This window comes from Tamandua tetradactyla, chromosome 18 (assembly GCF_023851605.1).
Source record: "Tamandua tetradactyla isolate mTamTet1 chromosome 18, mTamTet1.pri, whole genome shotgun sequence".
In the NCBI taxonomy this organism is placed as follows: Eukaryota; Metazoa; Chordata; class Mammalia; order Pilosa; family Myrmecophagidae; genus Tamandua; species Tamandua tetradactyla.
The window spans coordinates 25628400-25649633 of NC_135344.1; the positions used below are offsets into that span (position 1 = coordinate 25628400).

Sequence of the window (21234 nt, forward strand, 5' to 3'; positions counted from 1 at the left end):
ACATAAAACTGCTGCTCAGTAGAATGGATACAGCATAAAGGAACACAAAAGTAAGATATGGGGAGGGGTGCAATGGTGGCTCAGTGGCAGAATTCTCACCTGCCATGCCAGAGACCCAGGTTTGACTCCTGGATACTGCCCATGCCAAAAAAAAAAGTAAGATACAAAATTGTATATGTAGTATGAGAGCAATTATGTTTTTAAACATGCAAAGAAACAAGACTAGAAAGAAATATACCAAAATGTTAAACATTTACCACTGGGCAGTGGGATTTCTGTTTATCTTTTTTCTCTTCTAATGCTTTTGCACTTTTAAAATTTTAGACAAAAATAAGGATTCTTTCATAATCAGATAAGTGAGAAAGAAAAGTTGAGTGCAAAAGCAAAAAATTAAGACACACTTTAAGAATGCTTCCTTTTGTCAAGACTGCCTACCTACCAGCAGTTTAAAATGAGTGCTATTAACTAAAGATTGCTAAAAACCTCTGCTATTTGTTGCAAAAAGTCTTAAGCAAACTCCCTACACTACACCACAGTATGGCAAAAATATGTATACAGTTTAAAAGGGACTATTTAAAACAAATGAAAAATGATGAAGGGAGAGATATTATTTAGTACAACTAGGAAACTAAAGAAAGATTTTTAATCACTGATAGATGATTACTTAAAATAATAAAAGTAGAAGAGAATGTGTTTTCAAAAAAGCCTTAGGGTGGGCCACAGTGGCTCAGCAGGCAGAGTTCTTGCCTGCCATGCTAGAGACCCATGCTCAATTCCTGGTGCCTGCCCATGCAAAAATAATAATAATAATAATTAAGAAAAATATATGAATTATTTTAAAAAAAGCCCTACATAATAACATTTAGTTGCATACTTCCAGATTTCCTGGGGAAAACCATGAGATTCTGTGGACAAGCATGACACAGCACTGCCTGTGCTTTTAAGTTAAGCATTACCAGTTCGGTTACTCCTGATACATAAATTTTCTAACACTTGAAATTTTAAAAGCTCTATCTAGAACTTGATACCTTCATTTCAATCACCTCCTACAATTAACTATCTAGCATTGCTTTTCTGCCGTTCAAATAAAGAGGATTTTATATTTCTCCACTCTTTCTGAACCTGTGACAAAAATGGTTATATTGCTGTTATGGTCAGGTTCATGTGTCAACTTGGCCAAGTGGTGGCTGGCCAAGTGATGGCTGGCCAAGTGATGGCTTGTCTGTTGCCATGAGGACATTTCATAGAATTAAACCATGATCATGTCAGCTGTATCCACAGCTGATTCCATTTGTAATCAGCCAAAGGGGAGTGTCTTCTGCAATGAGTGATGCTTAATCTAATCACTGAAAGCCTTATAAGGAGGATTCAGAAGAGACAGGCTCTTCCTGTTTCGGCTGGTGAGCCTCTCCTGCGGAGTTCATCCAGACCCTCCATCAGAATCGTTGGCTTCACACAGCCTACTCTGCGGATTTTGGACTCTGCATTCCCGCGGTCATGTGAGACACTTTTATAAATTTTATATTTGCGAGTATTCCCTGTTGATTCTCTAGAGAACCCTAACACAATTGCCTTGCTCACAATTTCCTACATGAATTACTTATGTTTTGTCATACCTGTATGTCTACCCTCATCTGTATATTGTCTTCAAGTATATGACCTCAGAGATGTGGTGATCAACTCTATAATGTCTGGCAGAGCACATAAAATAATAGGGCACTTAAATATTTCCCTATTGATGATGAGAATGTTTTAAAAATCAGTAATCAGAAATAAAATAACCTTTTTCACATTGCAAGGCTTTTTTTCACATATGAAAGACTTAATCTCCAAAAATCAAATCTACTCATTTAATTTTCTATTCTACCTCTTGTACTTGTTCTTACCAGTATCCATTTGCCAGACGTACACAGAGCCATCAGAACATCCCACTACTAGGTAGTCATCAGAAGGCCTCCACTTGATTACTTGAATAGGGAAAAGGTGACGTGATGCCAGCATAATGCACTTTTTCTCTCGCAAACTTAGAAGTCCCACTGAATGGTCACTGGCTACAGAGCAGATGCAGTGCTGCACTCTTGCCTGAAAACAAGAATAAACTTAATTATATTTAGATTATATTCAGAATATAATGGGCCCTGTCCTCAATAACCTATGTCAAAATTAATTATACATTTATTACTGTCAAAAACCTACCATAGGGCCATGGTGGCTCAGCAGGCAGAGTTCTCACCTGCCATGCCAGAGACCTGGGTTCGATCCCTGGTGCCTGCCCATGTCAAAAAAAACCCTACCACAATATTAGATTGTGTTGAAAAATCCATTCCTCTATATTATACACAAAACACCCACAGCTCAATCATGACAACACTTAAAATACTAAATTTATCCTAGATTAAAGAAAGAATTTGAAGATGACCTGACTGAAATAATTGCTACATCTGAGAAGGCAAAGCTGGAAAAAAAAAATTGATCTGTTATTATGTGTTCTCTTTCCACTGTATGAACTTTCCTTTGTTTGTTGCAAGAGCTGCTTTCTGCAGTGCTTCTTTGTTTGTGACTCTACCATTCAGACCCATGCTCATCACTGCACCTCTGCTCTAAAACAATACCTTGGCGGTCCCGGCCACAATAATTTCTTACGGTCATTGGCATTATCTGTAGATATGCCTCTCTGTTTCTTTCACAATTCTGTCTATAATGTCAACAGGTGCACCACTTCAACTAACCATACAATAGCCAATTAAGTATTCTGAGTATTTCCTGTTCATCTCTAGTTTTGCCCTTCAAATTCCTTTTTTAGAACAAGATGGAAAATAAATTATCAAACAAAGACACGGTAAAGAATAATCACTAGCAACAGAAAACTGAAATCACTAACTAGAAAATTTAAAAGGCAATTTATAAGCAATTTAAAATGTAGCTTTTAGTGACTTATTTACATTATGCTTTCCGTTCACACTGAGAGACACTGGATGAAAACAGTCATCAGACACTCACTGTACCTAGTGTGACTATTCATTGAGGATCATGCCCACCGTGCTACATATCTACTATTCCTTCTAAGGGAGCTAAAACAGAAACTTCTCAAGCCTCAACCTACTGGGCTTCTCCCAAGTAGACTTTTAGCTAAAGAACAATATCCCACTGATTGTCCAAAAGGGAAGTGTTAATAAGAATCATGTGAAAAAAGGGTGGTGGCCAAATAAGCTTGCAAAAAATAGAAGTTAAAGTTGTTTTTAATCCCAGAACTTCCAAGTGCATGTAAAAATCTAATTAAACATAATAATCTCTATAAATGTGATACACTCATCTGCCACAGTACTCACAAGGCCTGTTATTAATTTTGTTTCTGCTATTTCCATGCTTTCCAAAATCTTGTTCAAAAAGAGCTATCCCTTAATTAGTGCCACACACCTAAATGGTCCATTTCCTACTTCCCAAATCTGCAGTCATTGTATTAATGTTCACATACCCTCTTGTCATTCTTTTTTAGAATGTAGGGGAAAGGAGTCATGATCCATGTGAAGTGCGACTAGGTGGTCCTCAAATTACAACTCCATCATCTCTAATCCATGCAGTGATGTGTCATGCTGATCTCTCTCTCTATTAATTTATGACAGCAGAGAGAGGCTTTCCCATTCCTGTGAGGAACCTGACCTTTGGCATTGTTGGCCCTTCATAAAAATTTTCACTCTGAATTTTCAGATTCCCCATTTATATGCAGGTGGGATACTCTCTAAGATTCAAGAAAATGCAATCCAAATTCATAAAAAGACCAGAAATTTCAACATTACGTTATCACTCTTATATAGTGAAAATAAAGGACATACAAAGCAAATATGAAATAATAGCCTAATGTCTGCTTTAAGAAGTAGATTATGGGACATAATTTTCTGAAGGGAAAAAAAAAGAGCCATAATTCCAGGAATTCAAGCTTTTCATTTCCACTCTTTCACATAGTGCAATAATCATGAAAATCTGCAAATAACAAGCTCCACTCACAAAAAACTATGTGGTTCAAAATGAAAATGAGATGCTATCCCTGTGAATGATTGTAAACATTTGAAGAGTTAACTCCAACTTTATCGTAACAAGCAACAGTCTGGAAGTAACCGAAATAATCAAGAATGAAAACAAAACAAGACAAAATCAATATTATTAAGCCCGAATAAGCACAGTTATTAGAGGTACTTAACTCATAAGAAAAGAATTGTTCTCTGTTTCTTGAATATGAATTAAAATAAACCTAAATTTTCTTCTTTCAAGAAAATGCTAGTCCAACTCAATATGAAGAAAACTGGTCTCGAGTAGAAATGGCCAAATACAGTAAAACCTCATTAACTTTGATTTCACTAATTAATTCTAAGTAGAAGGTTTCCTTTGCAGCCTGTGTGAAAACAAATTAATGGTATGAACAAAGTAAATGTAGAGACTATTTAAATGTAAAAGGAAAAAAGACCACTTTCAAGTACCACTTTGGTATTAGTTTTAATTCAAACAATGAACTGAGTAATGATAAATAATTCTCAGCTGTCTGATAAATGAAAGCACTTAAAAGACTTGCTAAAATGCAATTAACTTGGTTTCCTCTTATCTGCCCTCAAAATTATTAAAGAAGTATTTATTAAAAAAATATTTTGACTCATATTTCTTCCTAATTTAGACTTATCTTCCCCGCAAATGTGTTCAGTTATACAATTCCTTTATTATTAACTTTCAGAGATCTTGATTACTGAAAACTACTTCATCTACACTAACGAATTCTACAATTTGACTAAGTCTATTCTACTTCATTTCCTCCCATTTCAGTCTGGAAAAGCCACCTAAAAATGACTTACCTACCACCAAGGGGTTCACGTACCACTGGCTCATGTCCACATCAACAGAACTAGGTGTCTTTACCTGGTCAAGTTGACAACTGAATCTAACAACCACATATGGCAAACATGGCAAAATATTGAAATTGGTGGATCTGGATATCTAGTGGGATAGGGGTATGTTGGCATTCTCTATATGGGTTTGTATTATTTTTGTCTTATAAGTATGAAAATATTTCAAAATTAAAAATTTAGTCTTTTTAAAAAAGCAAAGGCTAATAATAAGCAGCAGAATATTTAACCAAGTAAAACCTCTATTTCTGTAATGAAAAATGTAAGAAACTGGGACAAGTAGATGGGGAAAATATTGGAACAAAACAAATATATGCCAAGGCTTTAAACCAAATAAAGTCTCACTGCATTTGCCAGTAAATAATCCTCACAGTACATTAGTGCTGAACAGCAGAATGCCACAAGCTATCACAGAATCTGATAGAGTCAGAATATACCACCTAGGTCATTCCGTCTGACCTTACACATTTCACACGACTTCATTTTAAACCATTTCCAGAAACCTCTTATGTAACCTGTTCCGAATCATCTGTCATGAATTACAGAAATCAGAGACAGCTAGTTTATCCCATCTATTAGCTCTCTGGGGAGATGATTCTACTTTCTAACAATTCCAAATGTAAATAATATATTTTTTACTTACACTTTTGCTAATTTGTTTTCAGAATTAAATTATTCTTTTTCTCAATATAACTTCAGGTGCAATCTTTAGTGTCCCAAAACTATTTTTCTCTTTGTCTGAATATTTTCTAAATAAATAAACACTTCACTGTCTCTCCTTTTTAAATATGCCCATCATTAGACAAGCAATAAATGACCAGCTTCTTTCTTTCATAAATCAATCCCACTATTCTCTTAATCATTATTTCTTGTACTTCCCAGAACTCTTTCTACGGAACATAAATGTGCAGTTAAGATGCATCATTTATCACTTTTAAATATTCCACCTGAAGGGAAACAAGAGCCTATGAATGTTAATTTCATTTCCACACTTTCACAAAACTAGAACCAAGGAAAAAACATTTTCAACAAATCCATAACTCATCCTTCTTAAAAAGATGGTCAAGTGCTATTTCTTTAATAGCTATTTTAGAAAATGAGAACATGTGGTCAGCCAAAACACTGACTAACCATCCAATTGGATGATTATGTTAAATACAAATAAGACATTCAGGGATTGGTTTCCTTCCTTCATTTCCTTCATTCATTAAACACAAAAGATAGCAACAATGAAATAATGGACTAATTAGAACTCCATCTTTCTTCAATTACGTTCTTATTAGTAAAACAGAAAATAAATATGAAGAATCTAATATAAAGTTAAGAAGATATTGCCCATCAGAGAAAAAAAGTTATTTAATAAATAACATTGAGATAATTTGCTAGTTTAGGGAAAGACATACCCTTTCCTCACCCCGCACACCTAAATAAATTTCAGATAGAATGCAGTATTAAATATTTGTTTTTAATCCTAATTTCATCAAATTTCTGGGTGGGAAATGAATTACAAGTTTCAAAAACAGGAAAGAAGTTCACAGAAACAAAATGAAGTAAATTACATAAAAACTGGAAATATCTGTAAGGTAAATTCAAAAGTAAATCATAAACCAGAAATAAATAACAAAAACAACAACAAAAGTCACATAAACTCAATATTTCAGTTAAGAGCCTACTTGTCCTCAATCTATTTTATCCTGATCATATCTGTACTGTTCTTACAAGGAATAAACACTAAATTACACACCATGGTATACTTTTTTTTCCTTTTTCTTATGTAAACAAATGAGTTAATAGATACTGTCCTTATTGTTCTAGTTGGAGATACATACATATACGCCAAAAGTACCTTTTTGTTTAGAAAGGATGCTGGCTTGCTTTTTCCGTCTATATCAAAAACACCTAATCTTCAGTGTCCACAATTAGGCAAGAAAGCTGTGCTTAGACCATAATTTATGCCCTAAGAAAAGCAACAGAAAGGGTCAAACTTTCCCTTTGACCATCTGAGGACATGCTGGCAGAGGTTCAGCAAAGGTAACAGTCAGACCCCACTCTAATCCCAAATGTTCAGAAGAAATGATCCGGTTTGGGAGTCTTGTGCCTCTCAGATAAGTGAAAACTCCAATGTTCAGGCAATGAACAGGAACAACACAATACTTGGGACTACAACTTCTAGGGAATTAGGGGAAAATCCTTTTATCCAGTTCCAGTCTCACCCATTTATCCAGGTGCTGTCTCTCGGTATCCCGAAACCTCTATCTCACGCAATAAAGAGATGAAAGTAGACTGGCAGAGCAAGAATCAATAATTCCTAATTTGGGCAGGTTCTAAAACCACCATGCCATAGCTGGGAAACAAGAAAATGAAGACACAGGTAGTTCCTAACAGGAACAAAATATTCCTATAATAAAGCCACTCCAATACTAGAAATGAATGAACATATTACCCACATTTTGACTTTTTCATCTAAATGAGAATGTAGATAACTGACAACAGAAATAACAGCAATTATGATGAGCTCCTAGCATAGGCCAGGAATTTCTTCAAAACTTTAAATCAACATTTCATGGAAAATACTGCCAGAGTTCAAAGATGTTAAGTAACATGCTAAGGTAACCCAAGATAAAGATACAAATCCAGATCTGTATGGTTTTAATCCAGGTCTGTTCACCCTAATGACTGGCCAGTGGTTCCATTATTTTAGCCTCCAAACACTTAAAAAAAAGAGAAGAGACCTTTTCGATGATGTCAAAAAAAAAAAGCCAGTGATTACCACTCCAAAAAAAAAAATCATCATACAAGAATTGGCACTTTGTTTTTAGTACACACTCTTCCTTTCTAACTTTGTATCATTCCATTTTCATTCCACTTTACTCTTTTGTCAAAGCTTTCTTTAGAAGAATACCTTGAATATTTTACCTTTTGTGCAGTTTCATATTTTATTATCTTATTTTTTTCCTTCTAAACATCTTTCCTAAGTAAGATAAAACAAAAAGTCATCATAGTCACATATACAGCTAGCTTGCAGCACATACAAAACCATTACTCTGATGTCTTGATTATTATTTTCAAAGTAAGATGTAACAGTATATATGTCAAATTCTTGCCAGTGCTGGCCTAAATCCAAGCATTTATTGTTATATACAGATCTATTAGACAGTAGTCAGCATAGATTATCAAACACTCCAAATTCTTCCCCACAACATACACAATACAAAGTAAGTCTGTAAACATAGGTTGTTCTTTACCAGGTACGATCTGACACACCCTGCAAAACTAATGCAGCCAATTACCATAGAATTAACCCTTCGTAAAAGTCTCCCAAAACACCCACAGGTGGCCTACTAATGCCCCTTCTATGTACTGCCTGAGGATCCTGAATTTATCCCTATTTATCATGCTGTTTTAATTATACTAGTAAACTTCTAGTCTGGTTCCCTTTTTAGGCTAAATTCTAGCAAATGAGGACTCTATTTTATCCACTGTTGTATCCCTGGCCTTAGAAGGCGCCTGATCTATAGTAGGCACTCAAATATTTTTTCAATGAATGACAAATCGAAAGTATGTTGCATCTAACTGAACAGTCACCTCAGAAGGCCATGTTTTTTTTCCCTAACAGTTTCTGTCATTTTAAAATAAATTTCAGGGTGCACAGGTAGTTCAGTGGTTAGAATGCCTGCCTTTCAGGTGGGAGACCTGGGTTCAATTCCCGGACCATGCACACCCAAAAAATAAATAAATAAACAAATAAATGAAATTTCAACTCATTTTGAAATTGTCTTATGATGAAGCCACACAAAAAAAACTTAGTCATTTCGTTATGTCATACTTTCTCTTCAGGCCAAAATAAAAAGCATTAATCAATGTAATCAACCACTTCATTTATAAAGTTGAGCACCAAATCACTTCTATTACTAAAAATAAATTTCATGCCCAATGGAATCTTCCCTGTTATCAAGGATATACGGATGTGACTTAAGATCTAAAGGGATACTTCCAAAATATAAGAATTTCCAAATTTCTAAAATATTTCATACAATATCAGCACAGCCAGAATAAGTATAGAGTTTTCTCATTACTAAATTAAAGGATCCCTTACTAATAATTCTGTGGTTTAACTGCTGATTCTTTTTAACTTCCTACAAAAGAGAGTATATTATAATATTTAAATACATAAATACTATCCAATTTATTAAAAAATAGTACTTTTATCTTGAATTCAATAGCAATATGATAGGAGTAAAAATTGTGAAAAATATAAAATTATACACACTGCATAACCAATATAGTATTGGTATAGTGATACATTTGTACTTTCAAAATGAATGCTATACTCACATATAATCTATATTCACACTCTACTTACAAACCTAGAAAATTAAATACATTACAGAAAACCATTAAATGATGTTGTAGAAGTATACTTAGTGACACAGAAAGATGACCAGATGGTTTAGAAAGTATGTCTGTGTCTCACAACTATGCATTATTTAATTTTTTAAATTAATATCAGTTTAAAAAAGATGGTGCTGCATGCGTATGAAAATAGTCTTAAAATCTAAGAGAAATGTTAAGGGAAAAAAATTCTTTACAGAACATTACATACATCAGGATAATTTTTTTCTTTCAGTGACTTCTGCTACACACTTTTGCTTAATTTGTATTATCAAAATTTACTCTACTAGGCGTCAGAGACTTAACTATCAATACAGACATTACTTTTTTAAAGTTAATATTCAAATTAAATCAATAGAAAAGTCCAGATTTAAAAAATGTGAGGTAACAGCTAACTTAGGCAAAAGCTTTAGGTACTTTTCAGAATAAAAGTACAATATATAAAAAGAAAACCTAGCTTTGTTAATTGCTCTTAACAACAGTGAACACTAGACAAACTAGTGTACAGGAAGGCCACATATACCATTCATACTATCACATGGCTCTGTCTCTAGGAGCTAGGAATCTGATACTGTTCAAGGAACCTAAACAAACACTAATAAATTGGTTAGATACCTGACATTCCTGTTTTTACAAACCCATGCTGCCCCCTTCTGGATATTTTGGAGGGCACACCTAGGAGATTATGTAACAATAAAAGTTTGGCAGGATTTAATAAATGAAAAGTAATCATTTATATAACCAATATATTAAAGAACCTAGCCTTTATGATCACACTCAGAAACACATTACTGATACTAAATTATTTATTTTAAAATGTTTTTCAAAAATTTTGTTTTGAATAAAGTCCTAGCAGCAGGAAACAGCTCTTCACAGAGCTGTTCAATCATCCGTACCAGTAAAAGTAGAAAATAAATATTAAATACATATTTATATTATAAAAATAAATAAAACAATGCACTTTAAGAAGTCACATTTTTTGTTTGTCTATACTCATTCTCCTCCCCCCCCCAAAGCAAACCAGGTTCTAAATTTGGAACTTGTCTTTCTAGTTCAATTTTAATACTTTTACTACCTATACATGTATTCATAAATATGTAGTGTAGTTTATGCTTTTTTTAAACATAAATAAATGGCATCATACTGGTCAAAAAAACATGGTACTGGCATAAAGACAGACATATTGATCAATGGAACTGAACCGAGAGATCAGAAATAGACTCACATTTATGGTCAATTGATTTTTGACAAGGCCAAGTCTACCCAGCTGGGACAGAATAGTGTCTTCAACAAATCATGCTGGGAGAACTGGATATCCATATCCCAAAGAATCAAAAAAGACCTCTATCTCACACCTCATACAGAAATTAACATAAAATGGATCAAAGACCTAAATTTAAGAACCCGGACCATAATACTTCTAGAAGAAAATATAGAGAAATAGCTTCAGTACCTTGTGGTAAGACCTTACACCCAAAGTACAAGCAATGAAAGGAAAACTAGATAAATGGGACCTCCTCAAAACAAAAACTTTTGTGCTTCAAAGGTGAAAATGCAATCTACTCAATGGGAGAAAATATTTGAAAACCACATATCTGATAAGGGTTTAATATCCAGAATATATAAAGAAATCCTTTATAAGTCAACAATAAAAAGACAAACAACCCAATTAAAAAATGGGTTAAAGACGTTAACAGATGTTTTACCAAAGAGGAAATACAAATGGCTAAAAAGCACATGAAAAGATGCTCTGTATCACTAACTATTAGAAAATGCAAATCAAAACCAAAATGAGATATTTCACACTTATTAGAATGACCACTATTAAACAAACAGAAAACTACAAATATTGGAGAGGATGTGGAGAAATAGGAACATTTATTCACTACTGCTGGGAATATAAAATGGTACAGCTGCCATGGAAGACAGTTTGGCGGTTCCTCAGAAAGCTAAATATTGAACTGCCATATGATCTGGCACTACTGCTGCTAGATATATACTTAGAAGAACTGCAAGCAAGGCACAAATGGACATTTACACACTGATGTTCATAGCAGCATTATTCACAATTGCTAAAAAATCAAAACAACCCAACTGCCTACGAACTGATGAATGGATAAAGAAAAGGTGATATATATATATATGATGGAGTATTATCCAGCTGTAAGGAGAAATAAAGTCTTGATGCATGTGACAAAAGGACTGATACTGTATGATCTCACTAATATGAACTAAGTATAATGAGCAAACTCATGGAGTCAATATCTAGATCACAGGTTACCAGACAATAGAATGAGGGTAGAGAGTGGGGAGCTGATGCTTAATTTATGCAGAATTTTTAATAAAGTTGATGGTAAAGATTGGGAAAAGGATGGTAGTGATGATAGCACAGTATTGTAAGTGTAATTAACAGTGTTGAATCATGTGTGTGATTGTGAATGAAAGGGGAAGTTTATGCCACTAGAAAGAAAGCTAGAGGATAAAATATGGGACTGTATAACATAGAGAATCCTGATGTGGATGATAAAGGTGGTTAATAGTACATATATAAGAATGCTCTTTCATGAATCAGAAAAAAACTTATGTCACTATTACCAAATGTTAATAATAGGGTTGTATATGGGATTATACCTAATGCAAACATTGGACTATAGTTATCAGTAATATTACAATATTTTTCCATCGAGTATAACAAAGGTACCACACCAATGATAAGAGTCAATAATAGAGGGGTATAAAGGATATGGGATCTTTTTTTTGCAGCAATGAACATGTTCTAAAATTGATTGTAGTAAAGAAAGCACGACTATGATTATACTGAGAGCCACTGATTTATATAATTGGATAACTGTACAACATGTTAATAAAACTGCTTTAAATGAAAAAAGTGGAGAAATTATTTAGTGCAATCACCTCCTTCTATAGCTGAGTTAACTAAGAAAGAGAAAAAACAACCCAAATGTTCATAAAGAGGAAGAATACATAAATTTACATTTACATTAAAAACTAATGAAACACATGTACAAAACAGCATCATACTGTATGACAGACTCTTACACACATGTTCCATGTCATAAGACAGGCTGTACTTTGAAATCCAGCCACCCACTATAACTGAAAATCAAGAGAAAATATGGATGGCAAAGATATTGCTACTATCATAAAACTAAGAAATATTCTACTGGATCATTAGTGGTTTTTTAAATTAATTTTTCTGAATTTTCACCCGTCAGTCATATCCATTTGGCTTATTAAGGGAAATTCTTAAAACACACTTCTGATGGTATTTTTTCAAAGTGTGGTATCTTTCCCTAAGAGTGACCTATATGTCAATAAATAAACCTATGTGAAAAAGTTCCTGAATCTTGGAGAGTAGACCACTTTACTGGAAGCTACAGCAAAAGGAGATCAATAAGTAAGAGAAGGTAAAATAAGCTAGTGTAGAGGTGGAAGGGGAGGTGCCAGGTCATTCGTGTCTGTGACTATATAATACTAATGATCAGAGTTGCAGGGAGTTAATTGCTGCAGTAATCCAGAGGCATTAAAATATGTTTTACCTTTCGCACCTCTCTTCCTTAGCCTACCCAGGTAACCAGCAAACTTCTTTGGCCTCCCCTAGCCTAGAGTTCAGATTTCAGTAATTCACCCATGGCTACTAAATTTGAAAGCCATTCAAATTTGGAAAGCATTCCATCTCTAGCCACTCTGTGCTGCTTAAAGTTCTTATTTATTATAACAAGATTAAACTAAATTGCTATAGTTCTGAAATATTAAAACACTAGAGCACAGAAAATCTCTGAAAGGATGTACAAAATAATGAACTCAGGGTTAAGGGATCTAGGAAACTGGAGAACATAGACTTACTTTTTCATTAGTAACTTTTAATACCTTTTGAATTTTATACAATGTACATGTATTACTCTGCTGGTTTGAAATGGTGTATGTACCCTAGAAAAGCTATGTTTTAATTCTAGTCCCATTTTTTAAAGGCAGCCATTCCTTCTAATCCCTATTCAGTATTGTATATTTGAAACTGTAATTAGATCATCTCCCTGGAGATGTGATTTAATCAAGAGTGGTTTTTAGACTGGATTAGGTAGAGGTGTGTCTCCACCCATTTGGGTGGGTCTTGATAAGTTTCTGAAGTCCTATAAAAGAGGAAACATTTTGGAGAATGGGAGATTCAGACAGCGCAGAGAATGCTTTAGCACCATGAAGCAGAGTCCACCAGCAAGCGACCTTTGGAGATGAAGAAGGAAAACGCCTCCCAGGGAGCTTCATGAAACAGGAAGCAAGGAGAGAAAGCTAACAGATGATGTCATGTTCATCATGTGCCTTTCCAGCCAAGAGAGAAACCATGACTGTGTTTGTCATGTGCTTTCTCACTTGAGAGAAACAGACCCTGAACTTCATCAGCCTTCTTGAACCAAGGTATCTTTCCCTGGATGCCTTTGATGGGACATTTCTATAGACTTGCTTTAATTGAGATATTTTCTTGGCTTTAGAACTGTAAACTAGCAGCTTATTAAATTCCCCTTTCTAAAAGCCATTCTGTTTCTGGTATATTGCATTCCAGCAGCTAGCCAACTAGAACAATTACCTATTTATAAAATAGTTTTAAACACTATGGTAAATAATATTCTAAGTGCAGATGAAAATTTAATAAGTCAGTTAAAATTGCAGTAGCAACCCTGATTTTAAAAAGATTTTTTGAAGTCTGTATGACCTTGAAGATATCATGTTGAGAAAAATATGCCATACACAAAAGGACAAATATTGTATGATCTCACTGAGATGAAATAATCAGAATAAGCAAATTCATAAAGTCAAAAACTAGAATACAGTTTACAGGGGCTGAGAGTAGAGAATGGGGAGTTAAAGCTTAATTGGGACAGAATTTCTATGTGGGGGTATGGAAAAGTTTTGGTAATGGAAAATGGTGATGGTAGCACAACACTGTGAATCAAAATTCAATTTCCTCTTCAGTGTACCTGAGATTAAAAAAAAAATTCTATTCTGATCAAAATGGCAGCTGACAGACCTTTCAGCATTTATCTTTATTCATTATATTTGGTAAATATTTATAATTTTTCAAATATAAAGCTGATTTACCTACTACAAGATCACAACTTTAAAATAAAAATCAAAATATATTTCATTAAAAAGAATAAAAATTGCACTAGTGTAACTTTCCAGAAACCTACAACCTCCAAATGGTACCTGGAACCAGAGAAGTCGTAAATCCTAGAAGGCCTAGCCTCTCCAAAACATCAGCTAGTTTCATCTCCCTACCCCATATTATTGACAGCCTCTTCCAACGTGAAAAAGTTAGAATGGCCATAGCCCAAATATCCCTAAAGAATGGAATAGAAGGATCAAAGGTGATGGTGGAGTTATACAGAGAAGGTAGGGTTTAACAAACGAATATGATTGCTGAATCATTAAACTGATATTTCTTTTAGTCTCCATTATCTCAGAGCAGTTTGAAATAAAAACCTAAAACTGTGGAATTGTAACCCATACCAAACTCTGAAATCTGTTCTACAACTAACTGTGGTGCTGTGCTTTGAAATTTATTGCTTCTTTGTATATATGTTATTTTTCACAAAAAAGAAAAAAAAGTCAATTGTGATGATAAAAATTATTTCTTCCTTCTAGCTTCCTATATTCTCTGGAGCAGCTAGAAGGAAAAATCTGAGAAGATGGTACGGCACCCCATGACTAACTCTGGGATTTGTTCTGTAACAACTTGTTGAAGAGTGCTTTGAAAACTATTCCTTTTTTTTTTCTTTGCTTTGTATATATGTTATATTACAGAATTTTAAAACTTAAAAAAAAAATGACAATCAATCAATTTATAAGAAGGGCAATTCAAGCATTAGAATCAGTATATGATATGATTTACTCTATTTTAAACAATGCAGCCATTTTATAAGCATTTAGCAAATAGCAAATTCTTCGCTTTTTATTAATCAATTAGGCCCTTTGATCATTAAGCACATTTGCGGATATGCCTAAAACTACCAGCTAAATGAACAAGTTATTAACTAGGCAGTTTTATATACTTGTTAAATTATCACATAGCTAAAAGCAGATATTTTTGTCTTAATCAGTATTCTTGAATGTCAGTTGAAAACAAGATAATCTCTAATGTCTACATTTTAATAAGCAAATTTCAGGCCAAGCATTATTTTCCAAGTACCAGCCCTCCTTTTCTATATCTATCTTTCTCATGTTCCCCAGACAACTAACACACTCTGTAGAACCTCCCCTAGCCTATTAGAGAATCCATTCACTATTTAGTTGTATATGTCTACTATGCGTTTTACTCTCCAAAAATTATGTTTAAATGCAATTAGTCAAACACATTTTATTATCTTAAAAACCCATTTAATAACCTGGGCACACCTCTTGGTCATACGACACCAGTAGTATGACCAGCCTGTGATAGGTGCTCTGAAATTATTTAATAGTATTGTTTGAGCTTTTCCATCTCTTGGTATGAGATACATTAAAAATAAATGGGTTTCCCGGGCTGACTGCGAGATTCGGATTGGCAAGTTAAAGGAGCCACAGCATCTTTTACTGGTGGGACCCGCAGACAGACGAGTGCCACGAGCGCCACCTACTGGGCAGGAAAAGAAAAACAGAGCCCAGAGATTACACAGAAAAACCTTTCAACCAGCCGGGTCCCACACCCAGGGAAATCTGATCAAATGCCCAGACACCAGCAGAAAATAATGGATGACGCTCGAAAATGAAGATATGGCCCAGTCAAAGGAACAAACCAATAGTTCAAATGAGATACAGGAGCTGAGACAACTAATGCTGAATATACGAACAGAAATGGAAAAACTCTTCAAAAACCAAATCAATAAATTGAGGGAGGACATGAAGAAGACATGGGCTGAACAAAAAGAAGAAATAGAAAATCTGAAAAAACAAATCACAGAACTTATGGGAGTGAAGGACAAAGAAGAAAAAATGGAAAAAACAATGGATACCTACAATGGTAGATCTAAAGAGACAGAAGCTACAATTAGTGAACTGGAGGATGGAACATCTGAATTCCAAAAAGAAACAGAAACCATAGGGAAAAGAATGGAAAAACTTGAGCAGGGGATCAGGGAACTGAATGACAATATGAAGCGCACAAATATACGTGTTGTGGGTGTCCCAGAAGGAGAAGAGAAGGGAAAAGGAGGAGAAAAACTAATGGAAGAAATTTTCAATGAAAATTTCCCAACTCTTGTGAAAGACCTAAATTTACAGATCCAAGAAGTGCAGCGCACCCCAAAGAGAATAGACCCAAATAGGCGTTCTCCAAGACACTTACTAGTTAGAATGTCAGAGGTCAAAGAGAAAGAGAGGATCTTGAAAGCAGCAAGAGAAAAACATCTGTCACATACAAGGGAAACCCAATAAGACTATGTGTAGATTTCTCAGCAGAAACCATGGAAGCTAGAAGACAGTGGGATGATATATTTAAATTACTAAAAGAGAAAAACTGCCAACCAAGACTTCTATATACAGCAAAATTGTCCTTCAAAAATGAAGGAGAAATTAAAACATTTATAGACAAAAAGTCACTGAGAGAATTTGTGACCAAGAGACCAGCTCTGCAAGAAATACTAAAGGGAGCACTAGAGTCAGATACGAAAAGACAGAAGAGAGAGATATGGAGTAAAGTGTAGAAAGAAGGAAAATCAGATATGATATATATAATACAAAAGCCAAAATGGTAGAGGAAAATATTATCCAAACAGTAATAACACTAAAAGGTAATGGACTGAATTTCCCAATCAAAAGACATAGACTGGCAGAACGGATTATGACCCAGCAATACCACTGCTAGGTATCTACTCAAAGGACTTAAGGGCAAAGACACAGACGGACATTTGCACACCAGTGTTTATAGCAGCATTATCTACAATTGCAAAGAGATGGAAACAGCCAAAATGTTCATCAACAGACGAGTGGCTAAACAAACTGTGGCATATACCTACGATGGAATATTATGCAGCTTTAAGACAGACTAAACTTATGAAGCATGTAATAACATGGATGGACCTAGAGAACATTATGCTGAGTGAGTCTAGCCAAAAACTAAAGGACAAATATTGTATGGTCCCACTGATGTGAACCGACATTCGAGAGTCAGCCTGGAATATATCATTGGTAACAGAGACCAGCAGGAGTTAGAAACAGGGTAAGATAATGGGTAATTGGAGCTGAAGGGATACAGACTGTGCAACAGGACTAGATACAAAAACTCAAAAATGGACAGCACAATAATACCTAAGTGTAATGTAACTATTTTGGAACACTGAATGAAGCTGCACCTGAAATATAGTTTTTTGTTTGTTTGTTTGTATCTTTTGTTTTTGTTTTTTTTCTTTTTCCTTTATATATATATATTTTTAATTAGTATTATTATTTTAATTCTCTTCTCTATATTAACATTCTATATCTTTTTCTGTTGTTTTGCCAGTTCTTTTCCTAAATCGATGCAAATGTACTAAGAAATGATGATCATACATCTATGTGATGATACTAAGAATTACTGAGTGCATGTGTAGAATGGAATGCTTTCTAAATGTTGTGTTAATTTCTTTTCTTTTTTTTGATTAATAAAAAAAATTTAAAAAATAAATAAATAAATAAATAAATAAATAAATGGGTTTCTTCAGAGAATGGTGAGAATGGGGAGAAATTCAACTTTCCCAAATTGAATTCTTGATATTCTGACAAGCAGTGTGGACAGCCAAAGCTACAGGCTGAGCCCCCAGTCTTGGGGTTTGTTCATATGAAACAACCCCACGAAGGATAGGTCGAGTCTACTTAAAATTTAGGCCGAAGAGTCACCCCCAAGAGAACCTCTTCTGTTGCTCAGATGTGGCCTCTCTCTCCAGTCAACACAACAAGCAAACTTACCACCCTCCCCCTGTCTACGTGGGACATGACTCCCAGGGGTGTGGACCTTCCTGGCAACGTGGGACAGAAATTCCAGAATGAGCTGAGACTCAGCATCAAGGGATTGAGAAAAACCCTAGAATGAGCTGAGACTCAGCATCAAAGGATTGAGAAAACCTTCTCTACCAAAAGGGGGAAGAGTGACATGAAACAAAGTGTCAATGGCTGAGAGATTCCAAACAGAGTCAGAGGTTATCCTGGAGGTTATTCTTATGCATTAAGTAGATATCACCTTGTTATTCAAGATGTAGTGGAGAGGCTGGAGGAAACTGCCTGAAAATGTAGAGCTGTGTTCCAGTAGACATGTTTCTTGATGATGATTGAATAATGATATAGCTTTCACAATGTGACTGTGTGATTGTGAAAACCTTGTGTCTGATGCTCCTTTTATCTACCATGTCAACAGATGAGTAGGACATATGGAATAAAAATAAGTAATAGGGGGAACAAATGTTAAAATAAATTTGGTTTGAAATGCTAGTGATAAATGAAAGCGAGGGGTAAGGGGTATGATATGTATAATCTTTTTTTTTCTGTTGTCTTTTTATTTCTTTTTCTGAATTGATGCAAATGTTCTTAGAAATGATGAATATGCAACTATGTGATGAGATTGAGAATTACTGAATATATATGTAGAACAGAATTATATGTTAATGTTTTTGTTTGTTCTTAATTAATAAATTTTAAAAAATAATAATAAATGGGTTTGAACTGTAAAATTCCTCACCATAACACAGTAAGATACTGAAATGAGTCTCCCTGGGGCTTCAGAAACCCAAAATGAAGCCCCAGGAATAGCTGAGCTTGGAGGCAGGGGTATGGAATAATTGACTCTTCTCTAAATTCCTTCAAGCTCTTAGGGACTTCTGCTACCAACAACTTCCCTTTTAGTGATGACCTCCAGGAAATATGGAGGGACAAAACTATCACCACCAGAATGACTTGCACTAACTTTTTTTTTTTTAACATGGGCAGGCACCGGGAATCGAACCCGGGTCCTCTGGCATGGCAGGCAAGCATTCTTGCCCCTGGCACTAACTTTTATTGTGTTCCGTCCATGCCAGGCATTGTGCTAAATGATTTAAAAATTTTTTCTCATTTGATTGTTACAACATCTCCTACAGTTGATAGATGAGGAAACTGAGACTTAGAGAGAAAAGAAAATTTTGCCTAGGAGTCATCCAGTTGTTAAGTGACCAAGCCAGGCTTTGACCCCAGATACCCCCAGCTCTGGAGCCTGCATCCTTCTTAATCACAAAGCAAAGAGCCTCCATTTATTTATCCATTTCAGTGATGAACATATAATGCATGAGAAAAAGTAACCTAATTTAAAAGTGAAATACGAGTGTGCAAGTGTACTTCAGTGGGAGAATTCTCATTTACCATGCAGGAGACCCGGGTTTGATTCCTGGCCCATGCAATTACTAAAAACAAGTAAACAAAAGAAAAAAAGAAACTAACAAAATAATTCCGCAAATGGTAACTGCAATAATGGGATATTCACATGGAAAAAAGAATGAAATGTGACCCCCCCCATACAGCATACAAAAAAAAGTGAATCACTTCCTAGACATGACACCAAAAGCACAAGCAACAAAAAGATGGGTAAACTGGACTTCATCAAAATGAAAAACCTCTGTTCATGAAAGGAAATTACCATGAAAACAAAAAGACAACCTGTGTAATGGGAGAAAAAATGCTTTTGAATGGGAGACAATAGCTGCAAATCATATTTCTGATAAGGAACTTGTATTCACAATACACAACTAATTCTTACCTCATAAAGATAAATAACCCAATTAAAAGTAAGCAAGGGATTTAAAATCAACAATTCTCCAAAGAAGATATACAAATAACCAATAAAGATGTTCAACACCTAATAATCATTAGAGATATGCAAATCAAGACCACAGTGGGACACCACTTCATACCCAATAAGATGGTTGTTATTTTAAGAAAGGTAAACAAGTCTTTACAAGGATGTAGAGAAACTGGAATCCTCATGCATTGTGGGTGGGAATGTAAAATGGTACTGCCACACTAGAAATGTCTGGCAGTTTCTCAAAAAGTGAAATGTAGAATTACCATATGGTCCGGCAATTCCATTCCTAGATATATATAGCAAAAACAATTGAAAGCAAGGACTCAAGCAGATGCTTGCAAACCAAGGCTTATAGCAGCATTATTCACAATAGGCAAAAGGTAGAAATAATGCAAGTGCCCAGCAACACATGAATGGATAAACACAATGTGGTATATAAATATAATGGAATATTATTCAGCTATAAGGAGTTCTGATACATGCTACAACATGGATGAACCTTGAAAACAATATAAGTGAAATAAGCCAGACACAAAAGAACAAATACTGTATAAATGCACTTATATGAGGTATCTAGAATAGACAAATTCACAGAAATAAAGCGTAATAGAGGTTGTTGGGGTGGGGTGGGAACGTGAGGGAATGAGCAGTTACTGCTTAATGGCTAGAGAATTTTTATTTGGGTGATAAAAAAGTTTTAATAACGGATGGTGGTGATGGTAGCACAACACTATGACTATAATTAACACCACTGAATTGCACATTTAAAAATTGTTAAAATGGAAAATTTTATGGTGTGTGTATATATAGACAAAATACAAAAATAAATTTAGTAAAACAAGGGGCTTCTTTTTTAGCCACCCTTCAAAAAAAATTAGAAGGTTTTTTAAAAAGAAACTAGAAAACACATATGAATATTTAATGCCTTTCAGTGAACATAATTTTATGTAAACCATTCCACACAAACTTTCACTTTAATCACATCTGTAATTAAAAAAAAAAACACTATATCTTACTCCAATATTTTAAAGTAGTACGTTCTAAACTGTTATAAAATAATCTAAACAATCAATTTCAGCATCAAAAAAATAGGTATTTCACCAAATGTGCATTTCAAGATAAAAATTCACATTCCACCGTGGGGAATAACTGCTG

The 21234-nt window shown here is 34.6% G+C and overlaps 1 protein-coding gene across 1 annotated transcript in view; it reads right to left on the reverse strand.

Moving 5' to 3' along the window:
• Window positions 1-21234, reverse strand: part of WDR7 (WD repeat domain 7) — a 494499-nt gene that overhangs the window by 400486 nt on the left and 72779 nt on the right. Inside the window, 1 exon segment of the mRNA XM_077135381.1 lies at window positions 1887-2082. Within this exon segment, the coding sequence (XP_076991496.1) occupies window positions 1887-2082 (196 nt within the window).